Genomic DNA, 23,823 nt, shown 5'->3' with positions numbered 1-23,823 from the left:
ATATGAAAAGATGCATTCATTACAACTCTTTTACTAAATAATGTAGCACGAAAGGCACATGGGGTGCAGTAAATGTCATGCCATAATGATGCAAACTCATGACATGGGCCCATAAACAAACGCAGCATCCCAAGTTAAATTTTTTTTCCTGTAGCAGCATTAATTTGTAACTCTAACAAAACTGATTAAACATTTATCTACAGTCAAGCTTACTGCGGAAAGCTGGCGAAGGGAGCTGAAGCGCTCTTTCCAGGTTACAGCAGCCTTCCGGAACGCCTCATGGCGTAGGATGAGCTGTTCGACCTCGTCGGTTTGGGCTTGGGCCTCTCCTCCCTCTTGCTGCTTGGAGGCAATCAGCGGTTCCTTGGCCTTCAGCCAGGCTTCCGCCTTTACCGTCTCTTGGGCAAACTGGAACTTTTCCTGCTCTGGAGGTGACAGCACACCAACAGCATGATTGCCATCTCAGCCCATATGTATGCTCCAGTCAAAATCAGTCATTTACATGTTTGTGTGTGCATTATGTGGGATGTTTTATACCCTGCTCAGAGTGGATGTGTAATGTTAACTCAAACAAGAACAGTACGATTCATACATGATTCATGATACATCAACTGCACGTAACAGGACGAAGTGGAAAAAAGCATTTATAGTCTGAGTCCATTTGACACCAAAGTGTTGTGTTAAAAGCCGCTTTTGGTGTGCAGCAGTCATGTAGTCAACTTCAGCTACTTACTGCGCTGTAACCTTTCCTGATGTTTGTCCCATTTCTCAACAAGATCTTTCTGCTTATTCAGAAGACTGTCCAACTTCTCTTTTATCTGTGGACAGACAGATCGTAGTCACGGCCACAACAACACATTGCTAGAACTTAATGAAGTAATTGTATGTGTTTTATGCATTCTTCTGCTACATATTTGTTGTGCAGTTTGCCGCACCTCCTCTGATGCAGGGTTGCCTGCAGCTATCAGGATCTTGCCGAGATCTGCACATTGCTGTATGGTCTTGCTGCGGCCATCTATTTTGACTTTCAGCTCCTGGTGTTGTTTCATCATCACCTCCAGAGCTGTCAAATCCCTGAGGATCACATTTTAACGATTGGCTTAAGCAACAAATACTATCAGGGAATCCCAGCCAACATTATGTTGACCCAACAACTGGCCCAATTATCACAAACCAACAAATAATAGAACTATGGCTTTAACTAATAATTTCATGATCATTTGTCTGATGTATGTTTATAGTTAATAATATGATAAATCAATCAATGACTAATGACGATTAATCAAATAAATTGTGCCTTTTAATAAACACAAAGGTATTAAAGACATTTATGTCAACTAGCTTATGTATTAATCAACTAAACATTTCAGCTCTAAAGGGGAATCGTTACTGTAGCTGCAGCTCTATACACTACACATACATTTGTTTTTCTATCTTTACCAGTCCCATAGTGCAGTATGTTCGTACATGTTGATATACTGACATCTACTAAAAGATTTCATGCTGTCTAGGATAAATTACAATAACGGCAGTAATTAAAGAGTAAATTTAAAACTCTTATTACATCATGTAACAAATGTCATATAAAATTAGGTCAAGGTGGCACAGCAGCCTAATTCCATGCTACACATAATGACATTCTGTCTGGAGGGACCACGGGAACCACAGAGAATTTTAGTTTAACTGAACACCGAACAAAATACAGCCTCTGAACCTGAAATAAATGCTATGCACAACAGAAAGAAACAACAAGGATATAACGTCTTACCTTGGCTCATCCCAGCCTATCTGGCCCATGATTCCTTCCATCCACATTAGGTTTTCACGCACCACAGAGAAGAACTGCACCTTGTCAGTTACTGAAGTCACCTGGACACGACTGGCCTCGCAAGAGCTCAGTAGATCCTTCCAAGCCCCCATCACTTCCTGCTCTTTGACCATGATGGCCTCGGCCTTCTCACCGGCATAGATGGTCCTCAGCTGGGCAGCGTTCTCCTGTAGCTGCCTCACCTGCAAGAAGATTGAATGATTAGTGTCTAAAGCTCACTGCAATAAGCATCAGGTCAGTCAGTTTGGTTGGTTGTAGAAAGTAAACTGATCTGATTTAAATATAATTCTTTAGCCTAAGGGCTAGCTTAGTTTATGGATTGGGCCAATGATACAGCTTCTTGCCAAAAGATAATCTTGGTGAAATTGATATCCACTGGTCTTGTCTCACCTGTCCCTCATTAACATCAAGTATACTGTTTCACTGATTCAAAGAGAGGTAATACCACGTGCCTGGGCAACTAGCAGTTGAAGGGCATGCTCAAAGGAGTGCATGAGTCTCTGCAGGGTGGCTGGGTTGGTGATGTTGGCTTGGCACGCCCTCACCTCTGGCAGCTGCTTCATCTTCCCCGCAATCTGAGCCAAGACCTACAACACAGGAAAGCGATGTCATCACGAGCGCTTTAAAAATAGAAGCCGCATATCACGGCCAGACTGTCTACCTGAAATGGTGATGAAGAGCACAGTGCACCTGAGTCACAGACGGATTTTTTGTTTTGACCGTACCTCTTTGCAGTCAGTGAAGAACTTGTGCAGCTGGTGGGATGCTGCCAACATCTGTCTGCGGGTCTCCATCAGCTCCAGGAGGTCGGCCCACGACTCGTTCAGTCCGTCCTTCCACTCAGCAATGGTGGCAGCGTCCGAGTGGCCGCAGTCGATCATCTCGTTCACCATTTTATTCACCTGCTCCATGCGCTGCTGGCCAATGCTGTTGGTCTCTGTAGCAAACTTGGTGAACTTCTCCTGAAGCACCTGGAACACACATAAACCAAACACCCTACAGGGTCTGTACATATGAAGATGAATTTTTTCGTTCTGATACCATAGTATTCTAATAAGATTTTCCCTTGTGAGGCTTTTAATATTAAGTATTTTTGACACAGTGGGGGCTTTCCTTTCCGCTCATTACAGCATGCTCTATCCCATCCTGACTCTCCTCTGTTCTAGCCAGTGACCCAGAAATCAACTGAGGTCTCCATCATCAAGGATGTTCCAGTTCCTTAAATACGTCCCACTGATGGTGAGTGAGGAGTGAATCCTATACCTAAGAGTTATTTTTTTTTTTTTCCGTTTAATGGATCAGTTTGAGTGTCTTTAATGATTGATCACCGGATCTAATGGGAGAGAAGAGGGAACTTTGCAGGCAGCAGCTGTGGTGTCAATATTTTTGCTTGATTTAACAAACTACATGTAGAAACATGAAGCTCCAGCCACAAGATTATTCATATATATCCTAGAGCTGAATTGATGGATGATTGTGAAAACACAACGGCCAATTTGACAACCAAAATAAGTAGATAACTGACAAAAAAAAATAAGGAAACAAACAGATGACTCAATATTGAAAATAATAGTTACATTAATTGCAACACAATACAGTTCATGGATGAAACACAAAAATACTTAAAAACATTATGAAGGAAGGGATGGCAAGCATAGGTGCTACATTAGCTAAAAGCATCTAGTGTGAGGCAGACATTTTAGTAATTTTTGTGGCTGCATTTTGAGTTTATTAGTTGAAGTTGACATCCACTTCTAAATGAATAACTTTTAAAGCCTTAAGGCTCATTTAAAGTACTGCGGGACATAGGCGCTGTAACTTACGCGCACAGCCTGCGCCGGTGCGAGTCAGTCTGGCTCGCTCTGTAAAAACGCCACCCAAACGCCAGTCGTGCTGTGTCTTTTTTGCCAGGCGGGTTAATTTTTGGTTCCACTTCCTGCTTCACTTTCATCAATGGCGACTGTATGAAACGAGTCATACGAATGTTTGTATCCCCGAACCTCCTCAGTTCACCTCTCCCCGATGTGATCCATCTTTATTGATCCAAAACAATCAGAAGCAGCCGGAAAGCGGAAACACGCAACTACCAAGCGGACCAATCACAGCTCTTGTGGTCTGCGCCGCCAGGCGTGTGGTTACATTTCTGTGGAGGTGCGTCAGTTACGGCGCTAGGGTCTGTGTAGGGTCAGCTCTGTTGCCGTAGCTTCTGCGTCAATTTCACATAGAAGTCTAAATCGCCTATTACATCACATCAAAATGATGGTTGAAAGATTTGATTCCGATGATGAAGATAAAAATAATCATAGTATTTGATGTGATGTAAATAATGACTTGCTGTTACAGTATATGATTACTGGCTCACATATGACTAAGAATTGAAAACTTTAGCATTTCCTTTTCTTAGTGTAGAAGAAACACTCAAATCGTGTCCATGTACTAACCGTGACATCCTCAAGGTCCTGGCCCAGCTCGGTGGAACTGGCAACCGCCTCACGCTCCGTGATCCACTTCTCTAACTCTTCTACCTCCTTGTTAAGCTGATAGAGCCAGTACTGCTGCTCCAGCTTGGTCTTTCTGTGCTCCACCATGTCCTTCAGAGACACATACAGCCGATCTATGTGGGACTGCTGCTTGGTGATCTGCTCACTGTTGAAAATGGAGAGAAAAAATAATCTATAGAATTGTTTTTTGACACTGCTGCCCATATACAATATTATCCTCCACAGTGCTTAAAATGTGCAAAGATCAAATGTATTTTCTTTCATGTCGTTTCTATGACCCTCTTTGGGGGTCATGCCGCACCTCTCTGGGTGTCCCAGTTCCAGTTGACGCTGGCATTGCTGGGATAGCATTCCTACTGTTTCCGCATATGTCTCCACTGTTTGCTCCAGAGCCAGGTGAGTCTTCAGCAGCTGCAGGGTGCTTGCCTCATCCTGAAATACGTCAGGAGAATCTCAGTATATAGGTTTAACGTGTTCTCTTTGTGGATTTATCTCAGTGATCTTATGTAAGAATGGACATACTGTGCCTTTTTCTTCATTGAGCAATTGGAGCTTCTGCCCCGACAGCCAGGACTCCACTTTAGCTGCCTCACTGTAGTACTGCTGAGCCTGTAGTACAGCATCCAGCAACACAGACCTCCTCTCGGTCTCCAGCTGCAAAACCTCCCACAGCTGGCGTACGTGCCCCGCCCCCTCACGCACGAACTCCACCTCAGGAGTCCTCAGCGAAGCAATGATTCCTGCCCGGTCTAGCACCTCCTCAACACGAGCCCGCCGCCCTGTCAGCTCCCTTTGGAGTGCCTATAGGGATATAATCGGAGGAAAGTTCGTAGGCTGAGCATGGTTTGATCACATTTCAAGTGATAATAGTCATCCTTGACACTTACCTGGTTCTTTTTTACATGCTGCTGTACACTCTGGAGGTTATTCCCATAATCCTTACAGGAGGCCAAAGGAAGCCTCTCCTGAATCCACAGCTATCAAGCAACCACAATTAGGTGATTACATTTTTCAGAATGCACATACTGTGTATATGATCTATATGCAGGACCAACGACGGAAGCTGCGACAAGCTTTATCATCTTATCTTATTCCTATTATATATCATAATGCCATAACACCTGCCCAACTGTGACTGAAAAAGAAAACAGAATTTAAAAATGAGTTATGTGTAAGATAAAAAAACTGAAAAAAGTCAACGGAGAACTCTACTCACTATCTCGTCCTCCAGGTCCTGGGCGACTTGGTGCATCTCTTTGGAAGCCAGTAGGATGCGGCGCCTCTCCTTCAGGGGCTCAATGAGGCGGACAATGCGGGTCTCCACCACGCCTGACTGCTCCCCGCCTTCCTTGTCACCTGCCATCATCCCTCGCTGGGGTAGGCAGAGCCCCTGCAAGCTTCCCAGCTCTCCCACATCCTTGTAGAAGTCTCCTATCTGAGACTCCATAGCCTGCATCAGAGGGGAGGTCATGTTACAGACATATGAGCGATGGATAAACACAGCACATCAGCGGTTTTCCTATCAGAACATTTCCAGGTTATGTAATGGGTTGCCTCACTTTAAGAAAGAAAAGGCATATGGTGCATTTTTTTAATGCCACTGAACCTCGTGTATGGGAACATGCCACCACAGAGGCTGGAGTGGACACACGTTGGAGCAAGGGAAAATTACGTAAACTACAATGAGCTGAACTCTACAGTCTGTCAAAACCATTAGCTGTATCAAGCCAGATTACAGTGTGAGAGATGGACAAACATTTCTCATAAGCAAACGTGCTGCAGGGAGAAGTCTTCTATTGGCTCTGTTAAATTTCAAAGGGTGGAGTCATAGAAGCAGAGGTTATTTAATTTCCTTTGCCAAATGCTGAAACAAAGATTTACCAAAGTATTGTGTTTAATTTTGGGGTACTTGTCCTCGATTATTTCCACAAGATGTTACTTTATTCCTCCACGATAGACACGCTGTTCAAGTTTGCTAACCTTGATTCAAAAAGCCTCATCCACAGAGGTTTAAATTCAGAAGTGACTTGTATCACATGCACGGTCAAAGCATGTGAGTGGCTTGGTGTGTACTGTAACATTTTCCACTATATAAAAAGTAAACACATACTGTATGTCAAGGTTTAAGCCTGCGTATAGAAGATTTTTTTTAATGCAACTATGCTGAACAATGTGGTGTCCATGGTGAATGATGTAGATGCGTCAGTTGACATTAACTGATGTTTAATTAAATTAAATTCCTTGTTGACGAATAGCTGTTTCACATGTAAAAGAGTTTTAGATCTTTGCAGCCAACAGTTTTCCAGGGTGACCAAGGAGAGCCTTGGGACTTGCCTGGAATTTCTGGAGCTGCTCATTGAAGGTGGGCAGGTGGTGCGCCTGTTCCAGCTGGGGGGGCTGCTGCTCCAGGTGGGAGAGCTGGTTGTCGAGGTCCGAGTAGCTCTTCACCGCCGGCTCGGGCTTGTTGTTTTCAAAGAGCTGTCGGGCCTTGGCCTTGGTTGTGGTCTCCAGGTCGGACCAGCACTCCCTGATCTCCTCCAGCTTCTGCTGCACGACTGTACGCAGCTCCGGCTTCTCCTGTATCAGCTCCTGGCCCTCCTGGAGAACGAACGTGTTAAGGACCACTGGTTAAACACTGCATTTGAGACTGAGCAAAACTGACTGAGCAAAATCATTTACTGGAAGCCACTATGCATTTTAGCAGTGCTAATCCTATCCTACTTTAAAATTATATTATGTGTGGGACTGTCATTTATTGGCTGAGTGCTTTTCGTACTTCTGACTCGTACACTCCTTTAATGTCAGGTTTTGCTTCAAGGAAGGTTCTTATAGGCTGCAATGATTGTTGCCTCACTTGGTACCAGAAATCAGTGCCGTGAAGAGATCTGTCCACCATTTTAGATTTGACACACACACACACACACACACAAAAAAAATGTATTTCTAAGTCGACATTTATTCTGATTCATTTCCATGGCAATGGGTTTTGGATAATTGAAAACCTTTTCAGTTGTCTTTATTATGCTATACTAACCATAAACCTGCCAATCTTGTTTTAACACATGTATATATTTAGGCATTTTAGGAAGGGAACTGGGGGAACAACAGTGCTTGTGATAAAACACTGAGTGGCTAAATTCAGTATTGTCCCCAAAATAGATTGGCACAACACAGCTCATGCCAGGGCTGGAGCCCCCCTGCTTGTAGAGAGGCAGGTGTATAGAGCAAAGTTTGGCCCCGGGCTGACCTAAAAATCATGCATGGTAAGTCTAATAAACCCTTGTTCTGTCCTTCGCCTGGGCTCTTCTGCTCCTCTTCCCATCTCTAAGTCTCGAGCTTTGTTCATGACGTGATGTGGATGAGGAGATGCGGTGAGATCAAAGCTTGTGGCATTTTTCTTTGTGTCAATGGAGCTCTTCCCTGGAATAGATTCTTACCAGTCTCCTCCCATACCGAGACTTAGGGAGTAGGAGGTGTTTTCCATCTGTGACAAGGTTTTGAACATTTCTGCATCTGCCGTAGCGTAAACCTTCATGTTTAAAAGCCCTGAGAAAATGTTGCAGTTTTCTTTTACATTTTAATGGTGACGGAGGGTGATGCATTCATTATTTATTTAGCTTATAATATAATAAAAAGCATGCATATGACAGGTTTTATCTTCTAAATCCTGCTTCTCTCCTTTATCTGTGAGAGCTGGACCTACTGTATATCCTATGGCTTTCATAATGCAGTGCTGCATTCCTTCTCTTGGCACAGGCTCTCTGCTTAACTGCTGCTAGTGCTCACTCTCTCACATCCCTCGCTCTCATTCCTATCTTTCCTCAGCCTCGCTCTCCCTCTCATAATGCAGAGCCAGCAGAAAGCAGGTCTCTCTCTCTCTCCCTCTCTTGGCTTTACTGACACACAGAGTGAGGCAGAGGGAGAAGAAATCAGAGAGGGGGTGGAGAGAGGAGAGGAGAAAGACAGACTAAAGGAAAAGAGGAAGCGAAAGGAGAAAGAATCAAAGGTTTATGGAACAGGAGTGAGGCTGCGGGTGTGCTGGGCTTTGCCATAGCCTGGGCACAGTTGGATCCAAAGGGCATCTGTGAAGTGAATTTTCAAGGCAGTCATGGGTGACAGTGCGATAGTATGGCTACCACAATATAAATCACGCTATTATGGCAGCATGGTGTTGCCAAATTCTACAGCCTCTCATGTAATGCTGATGCAGCATAGTGAAATAGTGGGTGGGATTATAGAGCTACTACTTGCACAACCAGCAGTGTATTCACACCAACTGTGCAGATAAAAGTAACGCAGGGCAACTCACGCTTTTATCTGCATAACACTTCCTGTATACCAGTGGTGAATGACAATAAAGCAAGACGCTGTACAAAGGGACAAACATCATCCAGCCGCGACATACAAAAAATATTTTTCTACACTGATGACTTTTTGTCATGCAATGTTAGTAACATGTTTTTTTTTTTTTCTAATGTGCCACTGCCCACAAGACAGAAATGTGTCAGTATCATGAATCAGCAGTTGTTTGAATACTGTGACACACGGTTTCCAAGAGGGCTCAGCGTACTGAAACGTGAGATAACACACGTAAATAGATCAAACAAGCACATTAAGAAAATCATTAATGGATAGCAATTGCACTTCGATTCCAGGAGACCCTAAATAGTGATGAACCTAGCTAGGATGCGCTTGTTGTTCAAAGCTTCAGATGTTTGGGGTGCTGAAATTAAAGTTTTTTTATTTTATTTTGCATGACTGCATGATTGCGTTTAAGCCTTTTGCGATGTGTTTCTGTGTTCGAAGGACAACGCGTGTGCTGTGGAACTGATGAAAATATTTTCTTAATTTCCTTGTGTCTTGCCTTGAAGCTGTGGTGCACTGAGCCCTCTCGGCCACCGTAGTAACATGCCGCTGTCAGCTACATTTCTCTAACGGACAAACTCAGGCTCCAGAAGAAGGCAGAAGGGATGTGTGTTTCATCTACATTACAGGACTATGACAGGATGGAAACACAAGACCAGTAAATAATAATTTGTAGAATTAGATACACGTAATCTGAAAACATCTGGTGTTGCAATACCTTGGATAACGTATGAGGGAGTGTTTTAATACAGAGACAGAAACTGTGTGTATACTGGAAATGGGTTCAATTGGAGGAATGGATAAGTTCATCTATACTGTATTACCGGTGTGAGGCACAGATACTTAATTGTGCTGCCTGTACACTATTTACTGAGGAGACAGAAAGTCACTGTAGGATGGTAAAAATGCATAATGAATCCAAACTATTCACACAAGGTAACGTAATGCTTAAAAGATATGCTTTCAAAATAATAACATATATCAAATCCCAATGCAACACTTGAATGTCACCAAGTCAATAAAAGTCACCTGCAGCTGTGAGGTCTACTGCATAATAAATATACTGCAAGCAGTGGGGTTTGCCCAATGCTGTTTTATTGCAGAAGCATGTTATGACTCATCTGGGTTTGGAAAAAAAGATGACAAGATTTCACAGGTATAATCTAATATTAACGAGCAATCACAGCTCTGTGTATGTGTTGTAGCATGGCCAAATTAAAGGCAACTGCACTTAGCTGTATCGGTCAGAGTAAAAAAAAAAAAAATCCTCAGATGAACTGGTCCTTTGTCTGTTATTTCACTTCAAGTTTGTTTACCTTGAATCACATTACAGTTCATCTTGCCAGGCTAACCAAACCAAGAGGACGTGAACAATTGATTAGAATATTTAAATCTGATTAATTGCGTGATTTCCATAGTTAACACACCATTAACACATATTAATGGCACAAAAAATCTGTTTTAAATGTAGCTGGAAGACATATTTTTCAAGTTTTTTACTCTTATCAACATCTCAGCTGCTCAGAAAGCTCCCTGTGCTCAGCTGTGTGCATGATGGGATGGTAACTCAGTTCACATCGACAGTTAATGCAGATAACTTTGGTCTTGTCAAGAGAACCATCTGGCAGGGTTCGGAAGCTAGGCGCGTTTCTTTATCCATTTCTGTTTGTATGTTTCTGCCTTCTTTCTTTCTTCTTTAAGGATTTGTGGCAGTTCTGACACTATAGCGCTTATTGGTGCCCGCCAGAGCATAAAAATATTTGCTCGGATTGTATTTCATACTTTTCTTTCCACAGTGCCTCCTGATATCCCAATCTACAGTTTGGGCTGATGTCCTAATAACAACATGCGTGACGTTAAAGAATAGATTAAGAATAAATTTGCATTATGCATGTTGTTGGTATGAAAAGGGTCATTCCTAAGAGTGGCTTTAATGTACACATTAGATTGTTGTCTTTAGCCTGTGATAGACGCTGATAGACAGATGTCAGTCCTGAAAATGTCTATTTCTCAACATAAATCTCTTTCTCCAAGATTCATGTATTCGTGTATTGTTACAATACATGACAGCAAACTCAAACAATGGTCACACTCCATATTATACACAATATATACCCAAAATGTGATAAAATATGTAGTCGCTAAATTTCTTGGACTGTCAAATCTCATACACAACGATATGGACCCTAAAGAGCGAATAAATCAGTAATTCATAATACTAAGAACTAATCTTAGTGCTAATTCAATGACACTCAGGTTAAAACTAGGATAAGATAATCCTTTAATTTACCCTGAAATCATGTGGCTGTTTGAAGTTGCAAAGTGGATGGTACAAAATAAAAACTGCAGAAATAGTCATTGAAAACCTGCATGGAACGGATCCACTAACAAGTAATGGCCAAAGCATGATATACATTAGTTTATTACACTGAGTCATAGTTAGCAAGGAGCTGTATTGTTCATACTGTGAGAAACTGTAATTATGCTTTGCCACATATCAAACAACATCCATTCATCTTCTGTAACCGCTTGTCCTCTGGAGGGTCGTGGGGGGCTGAAGCCTATCCCAGCTGTCATTGGGTTAGAGGTGGGGTACACCCTGGACAGGTCGCCAGTCTATCACAGGGCTAACACAGACCATTCACACGTTCACAACTATGGCCAATTTAGAATCACCAATTAACCTGACGAGCATGTCTTTGGATGGTGGGAAGGAGCCGGAGTACCTGGAGAGAACCCTCCCAGACACAGGGAGAATATGCAAACTCCACACTGAAAGGCCCCAGATGGAATCGAACCAAGAACCTTCTAGCTGTGAGGCATCAGTGCTAACCATATCAAACAACATGACAATCTCAAAGATTTTTATTAAAAGAAATGTCTTTTATGACCGGTTGATGAAATCATATTCATGTTCTTGCATTTACGGTATTACCTAGATTGCTCAAATCACAAGCTGTGCACAGTATGTTCGTATGATACATCACCCAGCATTTGGTGAAACATTTGAACTTTCAATTGACTGACACTGTCACACAGGCAACACCGTTTGGATTTCTGAATAGTGAGGTTAAAAACACACTTGCTATTTTCATCCAAAATGAATTTAACATGAATCAGCCCTATGTCTGTATGGTGACATGTTTCTTCAATAGCAATGCAGATTTACCATAAAGTAAAAATAGTCTCTATAAATGCACATAAATGTGACAATTACATTGACTTTAAACAGAATTCCAGCCATATGTTGTACTTGCAACATATTTTAATGGCTTGTGTTTTATTACTGAGTGCCACAGACTGGGTATAGAAATAGTAGACATTGCTTGCAGCAGACATTTTGACTAGACTAGGAAAAAAAGCAGGTGTGGCTAACAACATTAAGAGCACTGTCAGAGTAAAGCCATGACAGAGAGACAGTGAGCCAGCATGAACAATTCAAGGGCCCTGAAACTAAGACAGGTAAAATAGAAATTAATTATTACTCATTGTATGCATTAAAGCTGAGCTTTTCCTTCTGTGACACGTCAAAACATCTTAAAAAAAGGTCTACTGAGACTCAAAGTAATAGATTTTTAGTTTTGGAGCACTGAGATGTATTATTTGTTAATGAAATCATATTGACAATGGGAAAAAAACTAAAATAATGCCAACGAAACCTACACTGACAAATACACAGAGACAAAGAGCTGAAGATGAATTTTTAAAACCCTGTTTACTAACCACTGACCCCTGAGCCCGTGGTGAGGCTTGGCACAAGGTCAGCTGTTAGTCCTCTCATTGTAACAGAGAAGCACCTACAGAACCTCCACGTACACGAGTCGGACTGGAGCTGTGTGCGGCCAGCTTCATGTGCTGAGTAAGTACTGTGAGAGAACAGAGGTAAGGGGCTGAGGTGGGAACCCTTCCAAAAGGACGCGGAGTTCTCCAATCACGACAGGACGCAGCGTCATCTTTTCTTTCTGTCTCTCAGGTAACGACAGAGACAGCGATAGGGTTTAAGTGATATTAGCAGGGCTATGGTGACATGATGGTCTCTTTAAGTGCCTGTATGTGGATGCATACACAGACACTTGTAGGGAACCACGCCAGTCAGCCCAGGAGAGAACATCTTAATGAAGCAGCCATCTTCTGTGCCCATTGACAATCCTTTCAGTTTGTTTCTCCGTTATTTAACGTGAAAGGTTATAGTGCACCCATGATTCAGAAATGAAGCAGTATCCTGTTTCATTACGTTTTCATTTCTAACTGAGGTGTTGTTCAGGGATCAAGTAGAGTCACATGATAAGAACATTTGGTGTATTGCTTTAAATTCTACAACCATTTGCAATGTCAGTGGATTGATTCTGGTCCTGGACCTTTGTTGCATGTTGGACCTGTCTCACTTTGCATACTTTCTGTTTGCATGTCCACAGCAAACAAGCTCACCGAGTACTGTTAAAAAACAAAAAGGCACACTAAACTGGCAGGTCCACAGACATGCCCAGGCAGATCTCTGTCACTACCTCACCACTGAACATCCTGGACAGGTTAGACCATGTTTTCTGATTACAGTAGGACCTACAATGTAGCTGCCAACTGATGTTACAATCACAAAAGAAGAAACTCAAACGCGTGCATCAAGTATCCTCAAATATGTTTTTTAATACACGGTGTGTCCAGCTCATGTTGAATGATTAGACATTACGGTCTCACTAGTGTTGGAGGCCGTAAACTGGATAACTTACTTCATAACTTCTTCATTCTCCACAGATTGAGATCCACAAACCAAGCTGATCAGCTAATCACTAGAGACAATTTATAATGCAGCACATTCAAACTTCTAAACAAATCCTGCATTAAACTGGGACTGCTATGTTAAAATATCTATCAATAGTCATTACTTCATGAAGTCCAGGGTGATATGCTAACATTTTTCCAATCAAAATTCCGAATCCAAAAGATATTTAGTCTAGTCTTTCATAAGCTGAAACTGGGGTTGCATGATTGAATAAATAAATAGGTTGTTGCTGTCATTTTATTTAGATAATGTAATGGTCTACCTCCATACAAACCAAAACATCCTTCAACATTTAAGAGAATTCAAAAGTGTGTATTTTAGGTGGAATTATGCACGTTGTTGCACTAATTTCTGTGATTTCTGTGATTAGGACAGTTAAGTTGTCTTTAGTGGCTGCTGTTTGATGAATCTGTGCTTTAATTCATTGATGGTATTTTAGGGTTACACTAAAACTGTATGAGTGGCTGTTCAGTCTGATCATTTAAAATCAGACTAAACAATCACTCATTTGGCCTTCATTTGATGCCACCTCTTCTCTGACTCTTCTTCAACTAGTATCAGGCAGCTGTTCAGCCTGTCTTTACGACTTACCGCTTATTAAAGATATCGAGGTAATCTATAATACATAATTGAAGAAGAGTATATAAAATGATAATTACAGCCTATAAGTTGTAATGTTTTAGCAGAAGTTAGATTTTAACATTAACTATGAGCACAGACATCAAAGGATAAGGTGAGAAAGAAAATGTATTTAAACAGAATAAATAGTCTCCCCAAAATCACAAGGTCATGGGCGGTTGTTACATAGACTACAGCTTAAACAAACCACAGTGGCCACTAAAAGGCATTCATAATGGACTCCACACTTGTATCTGTTAGACATTATTAAACCTCTTTCAGCGCCATTTTAGTTATGTTGATGCATTTGATCATTAATTGTCTCTGTACATTGGACTTTGTTGAAATAAATGTGTTATCACTGTACACTGTATCACTGTATGCTGCTCAATTGGCAATGATTGAAGAAATATAATATCATGGACTTCCACATCACAGGATGTATCATTGAGAACATAAATAAACAGCAGCATCGATTCCTTCTCAAACTCTGGCAACTAAAAAAGTCACAATATAGAAAAAAGAAAGCATCATCTATTAGTTCTTTTGCATCGTGACTGAACTCAGTCAAGGTGTCTGGCTCAGTGGGAGGGTCTAGACAATAGTGATAAACCTTAAAATACATTTCACACATGGCCAACAAAGATGGCTAATGAGTGTTTCCTCATAGGTAATATAGTATACCGTAGCAGGGCCTGTCTTCAAGGGCTGTGGTTATAATTAGTTACACTGCTATCTCATGAATATTTAATAATAATGTATATGCTACAAAAATAGTATGTAGAAATCTATATTCTAATTCATTTCTTAAAGCATTTAATAAAAAATTCATAATTAAGACACAAAACATGTAAACGAATATATATACGTTTAAGCAAGGTCAAAGTCTATTAGACTTTACCAACAATTTGTTATTTGTGAAAATGTCTGTCTAGGAGACAGGTAAGTACAGTCAAACTTTTTGACACACTGCTATAGGGAGGACTGATAGGATCTCTACATTATGAGCTTAAGCATGAAAACTGAGTATCAAATAATCAAAAATCATTGCTGATGAAGCACACTTTACACATAACTAATCCACATATAGATTTTGCCCCGAAAGGAGATTTTGGCCACAGAAATGCATGAAAATAAAATAAAGGAGAAAATAATGATTAAGATATTTATTAAATGGTGGAATTTTAAAGCTGCATCTGCAAAAATGGCTTCTGTCTGACATTTTACTCATGTCCATATGACGCTTGGGGGCTGAAAGCAAAAGAGCACTTCCTGGGAATCAGATCACGGATTTTTATCGTTTTCATTCTAAATGTATTCATATACAGCACACCAATACATACTTATGGTACATATATAAAGTCAGCAATTCAGTTAAATAATTTTAATGTGTACTTATGTTACACATGCGAGATGTCAGCTACTTGTCACATTTGCCTGAGAAAAAGCAGCAACATATTTGTGACTCACTGGTAATGGGCCATGGGCAGAAATGGAGCCTCATTGACAAATTTACATGTAAAGAGCCAACCTGAGCTTCACTGAGACAGAGGGCATGAAGAACATTCTGTGTAGCCGGGATTTTGCTCTGTGAGGGCAGCAAAGCATGATGGGAATGCCAAGCAAAAAAAGAAAATCTGAGGATGCTATATCAGCTGTATCAGATACTATATGTAATTACAAGAAGAGTGGAAAGTGTGCAATCCCCGTGTGTCCGGCCTTCACTGCTGCAAAGGTTTGCATGTCCTCTGTATGATTCACTGTAACCTCCATAAATGAGCAATGAAATTCAGACTGGTCAAACCTCTGCACAGACAAGATCAAAGTACCACAGGAATCACACCACTTGTGAACCTGAAACAACACTGCCACAATAGGAATATAACCTTGAGAATGTACTGTAACTCTGGATGCACCCAAGCCAAGTGATGAAATGAAAGCTGAGTGATGACATCTCACCCAGTTTCTCCTTTTCGATTTTACTGCCACCACACCCACCATCAACACTGATTCTCAGTCATGTGCCCCCAGTGCACACACATACACACATACCTGCTTTTCCTCTCTGACCTCTTCATCCAGCCCCCCCATCTCCATGGACATGTTCATCTCCACTCACCTGTTCTATCTTTGCCAGCCATTCCTTATTGCGGGCCAGTTCTGCCATAAAGGCCTGGTGCTTCAGCCACTTCCTGTGTAGCTTTTGAGCCTCATCCCGCGCCGTGTCTCGGGCCATAAGCATCTTCTCTTCCACCCGCTGTCCCAATCACTCAGCTAGGGGAGACAAAAATAGCCACCATCAGGAGCCCAACGCTCCAGCCAGCCCTTCTTCCCCCCTTTCTCACAGGACGTCCTGCCTGCCTCCTTTACGCAAGAGCCACCCGTTCTGCTCTGCAGGGGCCTAGGTACCTGTGCTGTCACCACCCACCCCAACCCCCACCAGACACCCTTTTCTGGGGAAAAAAATCAAGATAAGCACCTCAGCAGCAGTGGTAGCAATGGAAGCACTCAAGCCCTTCCTTTGGGTCGCCCCTGGGTCCTCATGCCCTACCACTTCGTGGGTCTTGCGGTCCTGATGCTGCAGTGCCTGCTAGCCAGTCTCAGAGAAAGCAAAAACAACCAGCGAAAAAGAGGAAATGCGCCAATGACAACACTGGTAAAGAATGACACACACATCCAAGATTCCTTGCGGGTTGTCGGTTATCTTCTAGCTCGAAGCATCAGTTACAATCCAGCCATCAGGGAAGGTGTAGATGTAGCATAGCCACAGAAGAATCCTTCAGCCGGGGCAAAGCCTGACCATCCACCACTCGCCAGCCCCGGTCAATCTGTAGTCTAATGATGCTGTAGACAGGAGGAGGAGGAAGAGTTGGAGTGGGAGGAGCAGGGTGAATGGGATGCAGAGGCAGTGCAGAGGAGGCCGGATAACATAAGCTATCTGCTCTTGAAATGCATCATTCCCATCGCTGCAAATATGCACACGCAGGCTGGTGTGAGACAGTACACTATTTTCTCTCCTCAGTTCCCCTTCCTCGAGTCCCTGAACAGCTCAGCCGCGGTTGGTGCATGCTGCTGCAGTCCTTGCCTCTCAGCTACGCTCCTGTGTGTGTGCGTGTGTTATTGAGTGTGTGTGCAATCACAATCAGCACTGCAGTGCTGGAGCAGAGAGAGAGCGAGCGAGAAGGAGGGGAGAGAGGGGGGAGGCAGTATGTGGAGGGGGAAGAGGGAGACGGGGAGAGGAAATGGAGAAAGGGGGAGCGCAAGAGCAAAAAAAAAAAAAAAAAAAAAGAAGGGGAGAGCAAGTCAAAAGAGGGAAAAGATGGTGTTGGGGGGGTGCTAGGGAAACAGAGAAAGGAAGAGAGAGTCTGCGTCATCCCTCAGTGTCACCAGGGACATTTCTCTGCACTAGAAATGACTGCACTCGGAGCGGGAGCAGGATTTGGGAAGGAGGGGGGGAGGTGTCGTTTTAAAACAGCTGAATGAGAGGGAAGAAGGATGCGTGCACACATGGTCCATGGTGCAGCTGACTGATTTGGAATACTGTTTACCCACACTCTTTATGGGAACCTGCATGCGATTCTTCTACTGCAAATAAGTCATTTGGGTATAGAGGGTGTACACATTACACATTTTATTCTGCACTTATGTTGCAGATACGGCAATTATACAATATCAAAACATTAGTCCTGACTTCCGTTCTAATATTTAAGCATGTTTTTTTAGCTGGTGCTGCATTGAGAGCATTTTTTATTTATATACTGTTCTTTAAAAATACCAATTTTATCAAATTGAATCACCACAGCAGCCAGAGGTGATTAAAGTTTCATGAGTAGAGGCTGAAGTGGAGCACTACCCCAAACCGCCAAGTTTTGTTGTTCAAGCAGGCCGTGTATTTTATTTTTATTTTTTTTATTTTTATGTTTAGTTTATAATTTAATAGATTGTCTGCATTTTCTTAAGCCAACAAATCCAACATACTTCATAATTAATATCTACAATATTACATTAGACAGTGTATCAACATAATATCACAAACACCAACATTTTAATGGCATTTTAATGGAGATTAATCAGGTCATTATTCACAAATGTATAACTGCAGAATTGCAGAATTTTTTTGTTTCATTTAATCATGATGGACAAGTGGGCGAAAAGAGGCACTACTCTGTGTTTACAACACGGACTCTCTATGAAGATGAATGCACCCTCTGTGACGTCACCCATAGGAGTCCTGAAGAGTTGTTCTTTTAGGCCCAGTGTGGTGTCGCCGGCTGTTACCATCTTGGCATTGCCAGACTCCACCTAATACAAAAATTGGCAAAGAAGTGAAGTGTTGGGTGTAGGTGAGGTAGGCAGCTGACACCTAGGAGGACTGCTAGCGATATGTGACATCAACCACCTGTCACTCTAAATGGCCACGCCCTTGATTACACATTACACATACTTTAAGTCTTAATATAGTTATATACAGGATTAGGTTTAAAAAGCTGATGTGCCGATTAAAATCGATCTTGATCCTGCATCCTCTCGTTAGAAATCTTATGACTTAGGACATTGTACTGTTTTTGTACCAGGCTTTAAGCGTATTTACACCATGTCCTTGGGGCATTGACATTGGCTTCATTTCCCCAGATGTTGGTTTAACATTTACAGCATTATACATCAGACATGCACATCTGGGTACTGGCTCCAAGTAAGAAAATGACAGTGAAATATTTGACTTGTCCAGCTAGCTAGCAACAGCACTGTGCTGTGCTGACAACTGACCTAGCTAGCTAGCTGAAAGCATTTATACTTGTACACTGGTGTGTAGGCATTGTTTTGTAATTACGCAGCTAAAACACTAGTTTTTCCTTGTACTTCAAACAATGGTGTGGTTACATATCTGCGGAGGTACACTGTAGGCTACAACGCAGGATCTGGAGCTACACCACACGTACAGCGTTGAATTGGCCATAAATCCGACTTAAGCATTGCTGGTCTGATGAAACATTAATTATTTAGCGTAGCTGTCTTAAGTGTATTATGGGCTATAAAACAATTTGAGGAGGATGAAGTGACTGTATGTTTTGATTCTTAAAGCTTCCAAGCATTTTACTTAAGGTTGCACCACGAGCAGAATCACTGTAGCTTTGACAAACACCGCTATAGGAGGTATCATGAAAAATCCTTTTTCAAAGTGGGTGTAAACTGAACTTTACTAAGTGCTGGGGCTGACACCTTCTACGATACACCAAAACAAGATGAGGACTTATAGAGATGCAAGGAGAACTTGTTGTTTAATTGTGAGGCAAATTATTTTTAAGTCTTGTATTCACAAGTGACCACATACAATAAATCAAACACATCTGATAGAAGTTAATTGGAAAGGTAACAAATCCTCTACAAGGTCCTGAAAGAGGCTCTCTGAAGCTGTATTTTATGACAGCAGTGCTTAGAGAGCAGCTGAGTGTGATCAGATTGTCATTGCTTTTGCCGCTATTTGGCAAACACATTTTTTTGGCTTTGTTAACTCTCCTGCGACAACACACAGATTGTGCATGTACATTGGGCCTTGACTCTTTGTTGCCCTCAAGTGGCAATCTCCGGGGCTAGAACATGAAGTGAAAAAACTGCAGTTCCTGGAACAGCCACTTCAGTCTGCCTCCAAAAGCGAGGCAGTCCCCTTATATCCCCAGAGACCCCAATGCTGAAACTTTATACCACTAATAAACATGTTTGCAACCTGGCACAAATGGTTTTGTTCTCTGCAGCTAATTTTTTCATTTACAGTGACTGTATGTGCGGTGGAACAGTTTTAAGGCTTACAGTTGTGCATAATTAAGGGAGTGACCAATTTCACATGTTCCTACTCGTCTTCCTATGTGTCAGCTGCCCGCTCAGCCCCACTCATGCTCCACCTCTTTAGCCATTTTTGAATTAGCTACGAGTTAGGCAGAGTCAAAAACTGCCAAGGTAGCGACAGCTGGAGCCACCACACTGAGCTTGAAAACTGCCCTTCATAAAACCTGGGTGACGTAACACAGTTTGTCGTTCCAAACGTACAGTCTATGGTTGCTCTACACTGTATGTCTCTCCCCATCACCTCCCACTGTCGTACCAATGGGTCTCCTCTTACACAATCCCTCAGACATAAACTGGGGCGTCCATTCAATTGGCAATTTGCTGCACTTCTGTCTAGGCGCATGTGCAGGACCCTGAGGTGCTGAGGACTCATTTTGGCATTTTGTCATAAACAGGGCAACTCATTGGGGCATTAGGGGAATCCATGTTGTTCTGTCTGTCTCTCTTGTGTGCCACTGTGTTATATCTTATGCATTTGTGTTGAACACCTGCACTACAAGACCTGTCCTACGACCAGTGTTTGCCTTTTTTTACTGGGCTGTGGAGATCCAAAACATGAACAGTGCTAAATGAAACACCCAAACACTAATACTAAATACTAATATACTAAACATCACGTCCGTCAAACATTGGCACCAGTAGCCATTACCACAGATTTATGTTTGTCTTTGTGCAGTGTGTTATGCAATGATAAAACTTTACAGGGGTGTAACTGATATCAAAATGAAGGCTGAGTGTGACAGTGGGTGTGGACTGAAGACACTGGCTGGTGTATGTCCCATCGCAAGATAGTTTCTCACTTATTATAAATGTACTTTATATGAGAATGTATGTGCACAGGAGGTTACACTACGTAGAGAACTCCAGGTTCACGGAGATGAAAAATATTCTCATAATGTACACTATACTGCTAAAAGTATTCACTCACCCATCCAAATCACTGAATTCAGTGTTCCAAACACTTCTGTGGCCACAGGGGTATAAACTCAAGCATCTACGCATGCAGACTGCTTCTACAAATATTTGTGAAAGAACGGGTCGCTCTCAGAAGCTAAGTGAATTCCAGCGTGGTACTGTGATAGGATGCCACCTGTGCAACTAGACCAGTCGTGAAATTTCCTCGCTACTAAATATTCCACAGTCAACTGTCAGTGGTATTATAACAAAAGTGGAAGCGATTGGGAACGACAGCAACTCAGCCAGGAAGTGGCAGGCCGCCTAAGATGACAGAGTGGGGTCAGCGGATGCTGAGGTGCATAGTGTGCAGATATCGCCAACTGTCTGCAGAGTCAATCGCTACAGACCTCCAAACTTCATGTCGACTTCAAGAACAGTATGTAGAGAGCTTCATGGAATGGGTATCTATGACCAAGCAGCTGCATCTAAGCCATACATCACCAACAGCAACGCAAAGCATCAGATGCAGTGGCTTAAAGCACGCCGCCACTGGACTCTAGAACCGTGGAGACACATTCTCTGGAGTGATGAATCACGCTTCTCCATCTGGTATGGACACACCTGGGTTTGGCGGTTGCCACGAGAACGGTACTTGTCTGACTGCACTGTGCCAAGTGTGAAGTTTGGTTGAGGGGGGATTATGGTGTGTGGTTGTTTTTCAGGAGGTTCTTGGCCCCTTAGTTTCAGTGAAAGGACTCTGAATGCTTCAGCATACCAAGAGATTTTGGACAATTCCATGCTCCCAACTTTGTGTGAACAGTTTGGGGACGGCCCCTTCCTGTTCCAACATGACTGCAAACCAGTGCACAAACCAAGGTCCTTAAAGACATGGATGCGCGAGTTTGGTGTGGAAGAACTTGACTGGCCTGCACAGAGTCCTGACCTCAACTTGATAGAACACCTTCTCATCCAACATCAGTGTCTGACCTCACAAATGCGCTTCTGGAAGAATGGTCAGAAATTCCCATAAACACACTCCCAAACCTTGTGGAAAGCCTTCCAAGAAGAGTTGAAGTTGTTATAGCTGCAAAGGGTGGGCCGTCGTCATATTAAAACCTATGGATTAAGAAATGGGATGCCACTTAAGTTCATATTCTTGTAAAGGCAGATAAGCAAATACTTTTGGCAATATAGTGTATCTATTTAACAGGGAGCAAATATAGCCTACTTACACCATCTGCAGGTGAGAGTGAGCATTGTCTTGATATCAATACCACATATATGCTTGCTCCTCAAGGGGTCAGCAGTACAGAGTGATTAGGGAGTTCCAAAAAGTTCACATATGGTAAGAATATGGTATGGTATGTATGAAATACGGTATGTAAGAAACTCAGCACAAAGCACAGGCTAAACACAGACTTGACAACAATAGGGCAGAATTCTAAATTTTAAGGCCACCAAACTCATCATTTTGTAATCCATGCCACTCTAAACCAGTATTATACAGTAACAATTTCACCAAGGCACTTTTTGTTTTGGGATAATGATAAACACAAGTTAGTCGTATTAGTAAAGGTGGTTGATGGCAACAGTGAGTGGCAAGCCTTCACGCTTGCTAGCTGTGAATGTGACATGTTTGCCACTAGAGGGCAACCTTTCTACAAGTGTTTTCTTTCACTGCAGACTAAACCTCAGCAATAAGTGAAATATTAAAGACAGCAGAGATATCTGAGATGAACATTTTATATATCAAAGTAAAAATCCCCAACATATTACAACCACTTAAGGTTTATGTACTAATGGAGAGATGTTTTACGCTCTCTTTTCCCTTCAGACCTCTTGATCATGTCATGACATTTTTCATTTATTACTCACATACTAAACATGACATACTGGAAGAAGAGACAAACAGAGTGCCTGTCTGCTTTTAAAGTACCATGTGTTGTATGTACAATATTCAAAGTCCAATGCCTTCTAATCCTTTTCCACTGGTGAAATATGAGTAATGAGTTTGTTTATCACAAAGTGTGATTCAGCATTTCCTAACAATTAATTATTTTATGGATAACTTAAATGCATTTGTAATAGGTTGCAACACATCACCATTTTAACACATCACTTTTGTCAGCGCTTACATTTCAGGCACATTAGTAAGGAATCTTTACAACTGGTAAGAAACCAAATCATGTTTCAGTGCTCATATGGAAACCTGTCCCTGTCCGTTGTTTTAAGAAAGACCTGTGAACATTTTGTGTAGTTTAAATTCAGCACTAGCTTTGCTCAGCTACTAGTGGAATTATTGTTTTTAACAAAAATAAACAAATATTTAAGATATCCCTCTGGGCTGAATGAATGAATGAGGTTAAAGTCAAATTTGTGTCTTTTAGAAAAAGGGCAAATCCATTTTAATTTTATCTACAGACTTGTAGTGAGTATGGGGTCTTTCTCCATTGAGAGGTTAATGGCCAGAGGCAAGAAAAGGTTATGACCCCCACAGGACTGAGTGAAGAGCAAAGCTACAATTATCAGGGACCATGTAATGACAAAACTCCTAAGTCTGATTGTAACTTTCCTTTGTTCTTAAACAAATACAGTCACTGTCACCCAGCCAGCTGCCTTGCGCTATTCAGAACTGCACATTATTTATTCTACTCTAATCACATATTAATTCTGTCACTACAGTCTTCTAATAACTGTCTATCACACACAAAAAGATAGTGTTAAGTGTTAAGAGAGTGTTGTAAACTCTTTAGGCTCATTTAACCACAGCATTGCCGAGACACTTTGTTACGTCTTCTGTGGTCAGAAGGCATCACTTTAACTGCTGTGGGTTGTGTGGGAACTAGCCTACAGACAGTTAACCTTGACCACATGTTCCAACACTCCAAATGGACCCTATAATGATAACCCAGCGTAATGACTGACTTCTCTTTGGAAGGAATGCTCTATGAACATACGCCGCTGACTTTTTTTTTTTTTTTTTTTTTAAC

General features: G+C 42.0%; 1 protein-coding gene across 1 annotated transcript; it reads right to left on the bottom strand.

Moving 5' to 3' along the window:
- Window positions 1-392: 392 nt before the first annotated feature.
- LOC311501967 (spectrin beta chain, erythrocytic-like) lies at window positions 393-2,524 on the bottom strand. The gene is made up of 3 exons (XM_084564042.1): window positions 1,769-2,524; window positions 936-1,074; window positions 393-818 (listed from the first exon to the last, which is right to left on the bottom strand). The coding sequence occupies exons 1-3, from the start codon at window positions 1,939-1,941 to the stop codon at window positions 726-728; spliced, it is 405 nt and encodes a 134-aa protein (XP_084420168.1). The 5' UTR covers window positions 1,942-2,524; the 3' UTR covers window positions 393-725.
- Window positions 2,525-23,823: the final 21,299 nt, after the last annotated feature.

The sequence above is a fragment of the Chelon labrosus genome, assembly GCF_963514085.1.
Source record: "Chelon labrosus genome assembly, chromosome: 17".
In the NCBI taxonomy this organism is placed as follows: Eukaryota; Metazoa; Chordata; class Actinopteri; order Mugiliformes; family Mugilidae; genus Chelon; species Chelon labrosus.
The sequence above is the reverse complement of the archived record's forward strand: the minus strand, read 5'-3'. Positions and strand labels throughout refer to the sequence as shown.

What these genes read in the sequence shown, in the direction of transcription:
- LOC311501967 (XM_084564042.1), bottom strand. Translation starts at nt 1,941, where the DNA reads ATGGTCAAAGAGCAGGAAGTGATGGGGGCTTGGAAGGATCTACTGAGC. An exon ending in ATAGGCTGGGATGAGCCAAG is followed by an intron (nt 1,075 to 1,768) that starts GTAAGACGTTAT and finishes TGTGATCCTCAG; the next exon opens with GGATTTGACAGCTCTGGAGG. An exon ending in GCAACCCTGCATCAGAGGAG is followed by an intron (nt 819 to 935) that starts GTGCGGCAAACT and finishes GTCTGTCCACAG; the next exon opens with ATAAAAGAGAAGTTGGACAG.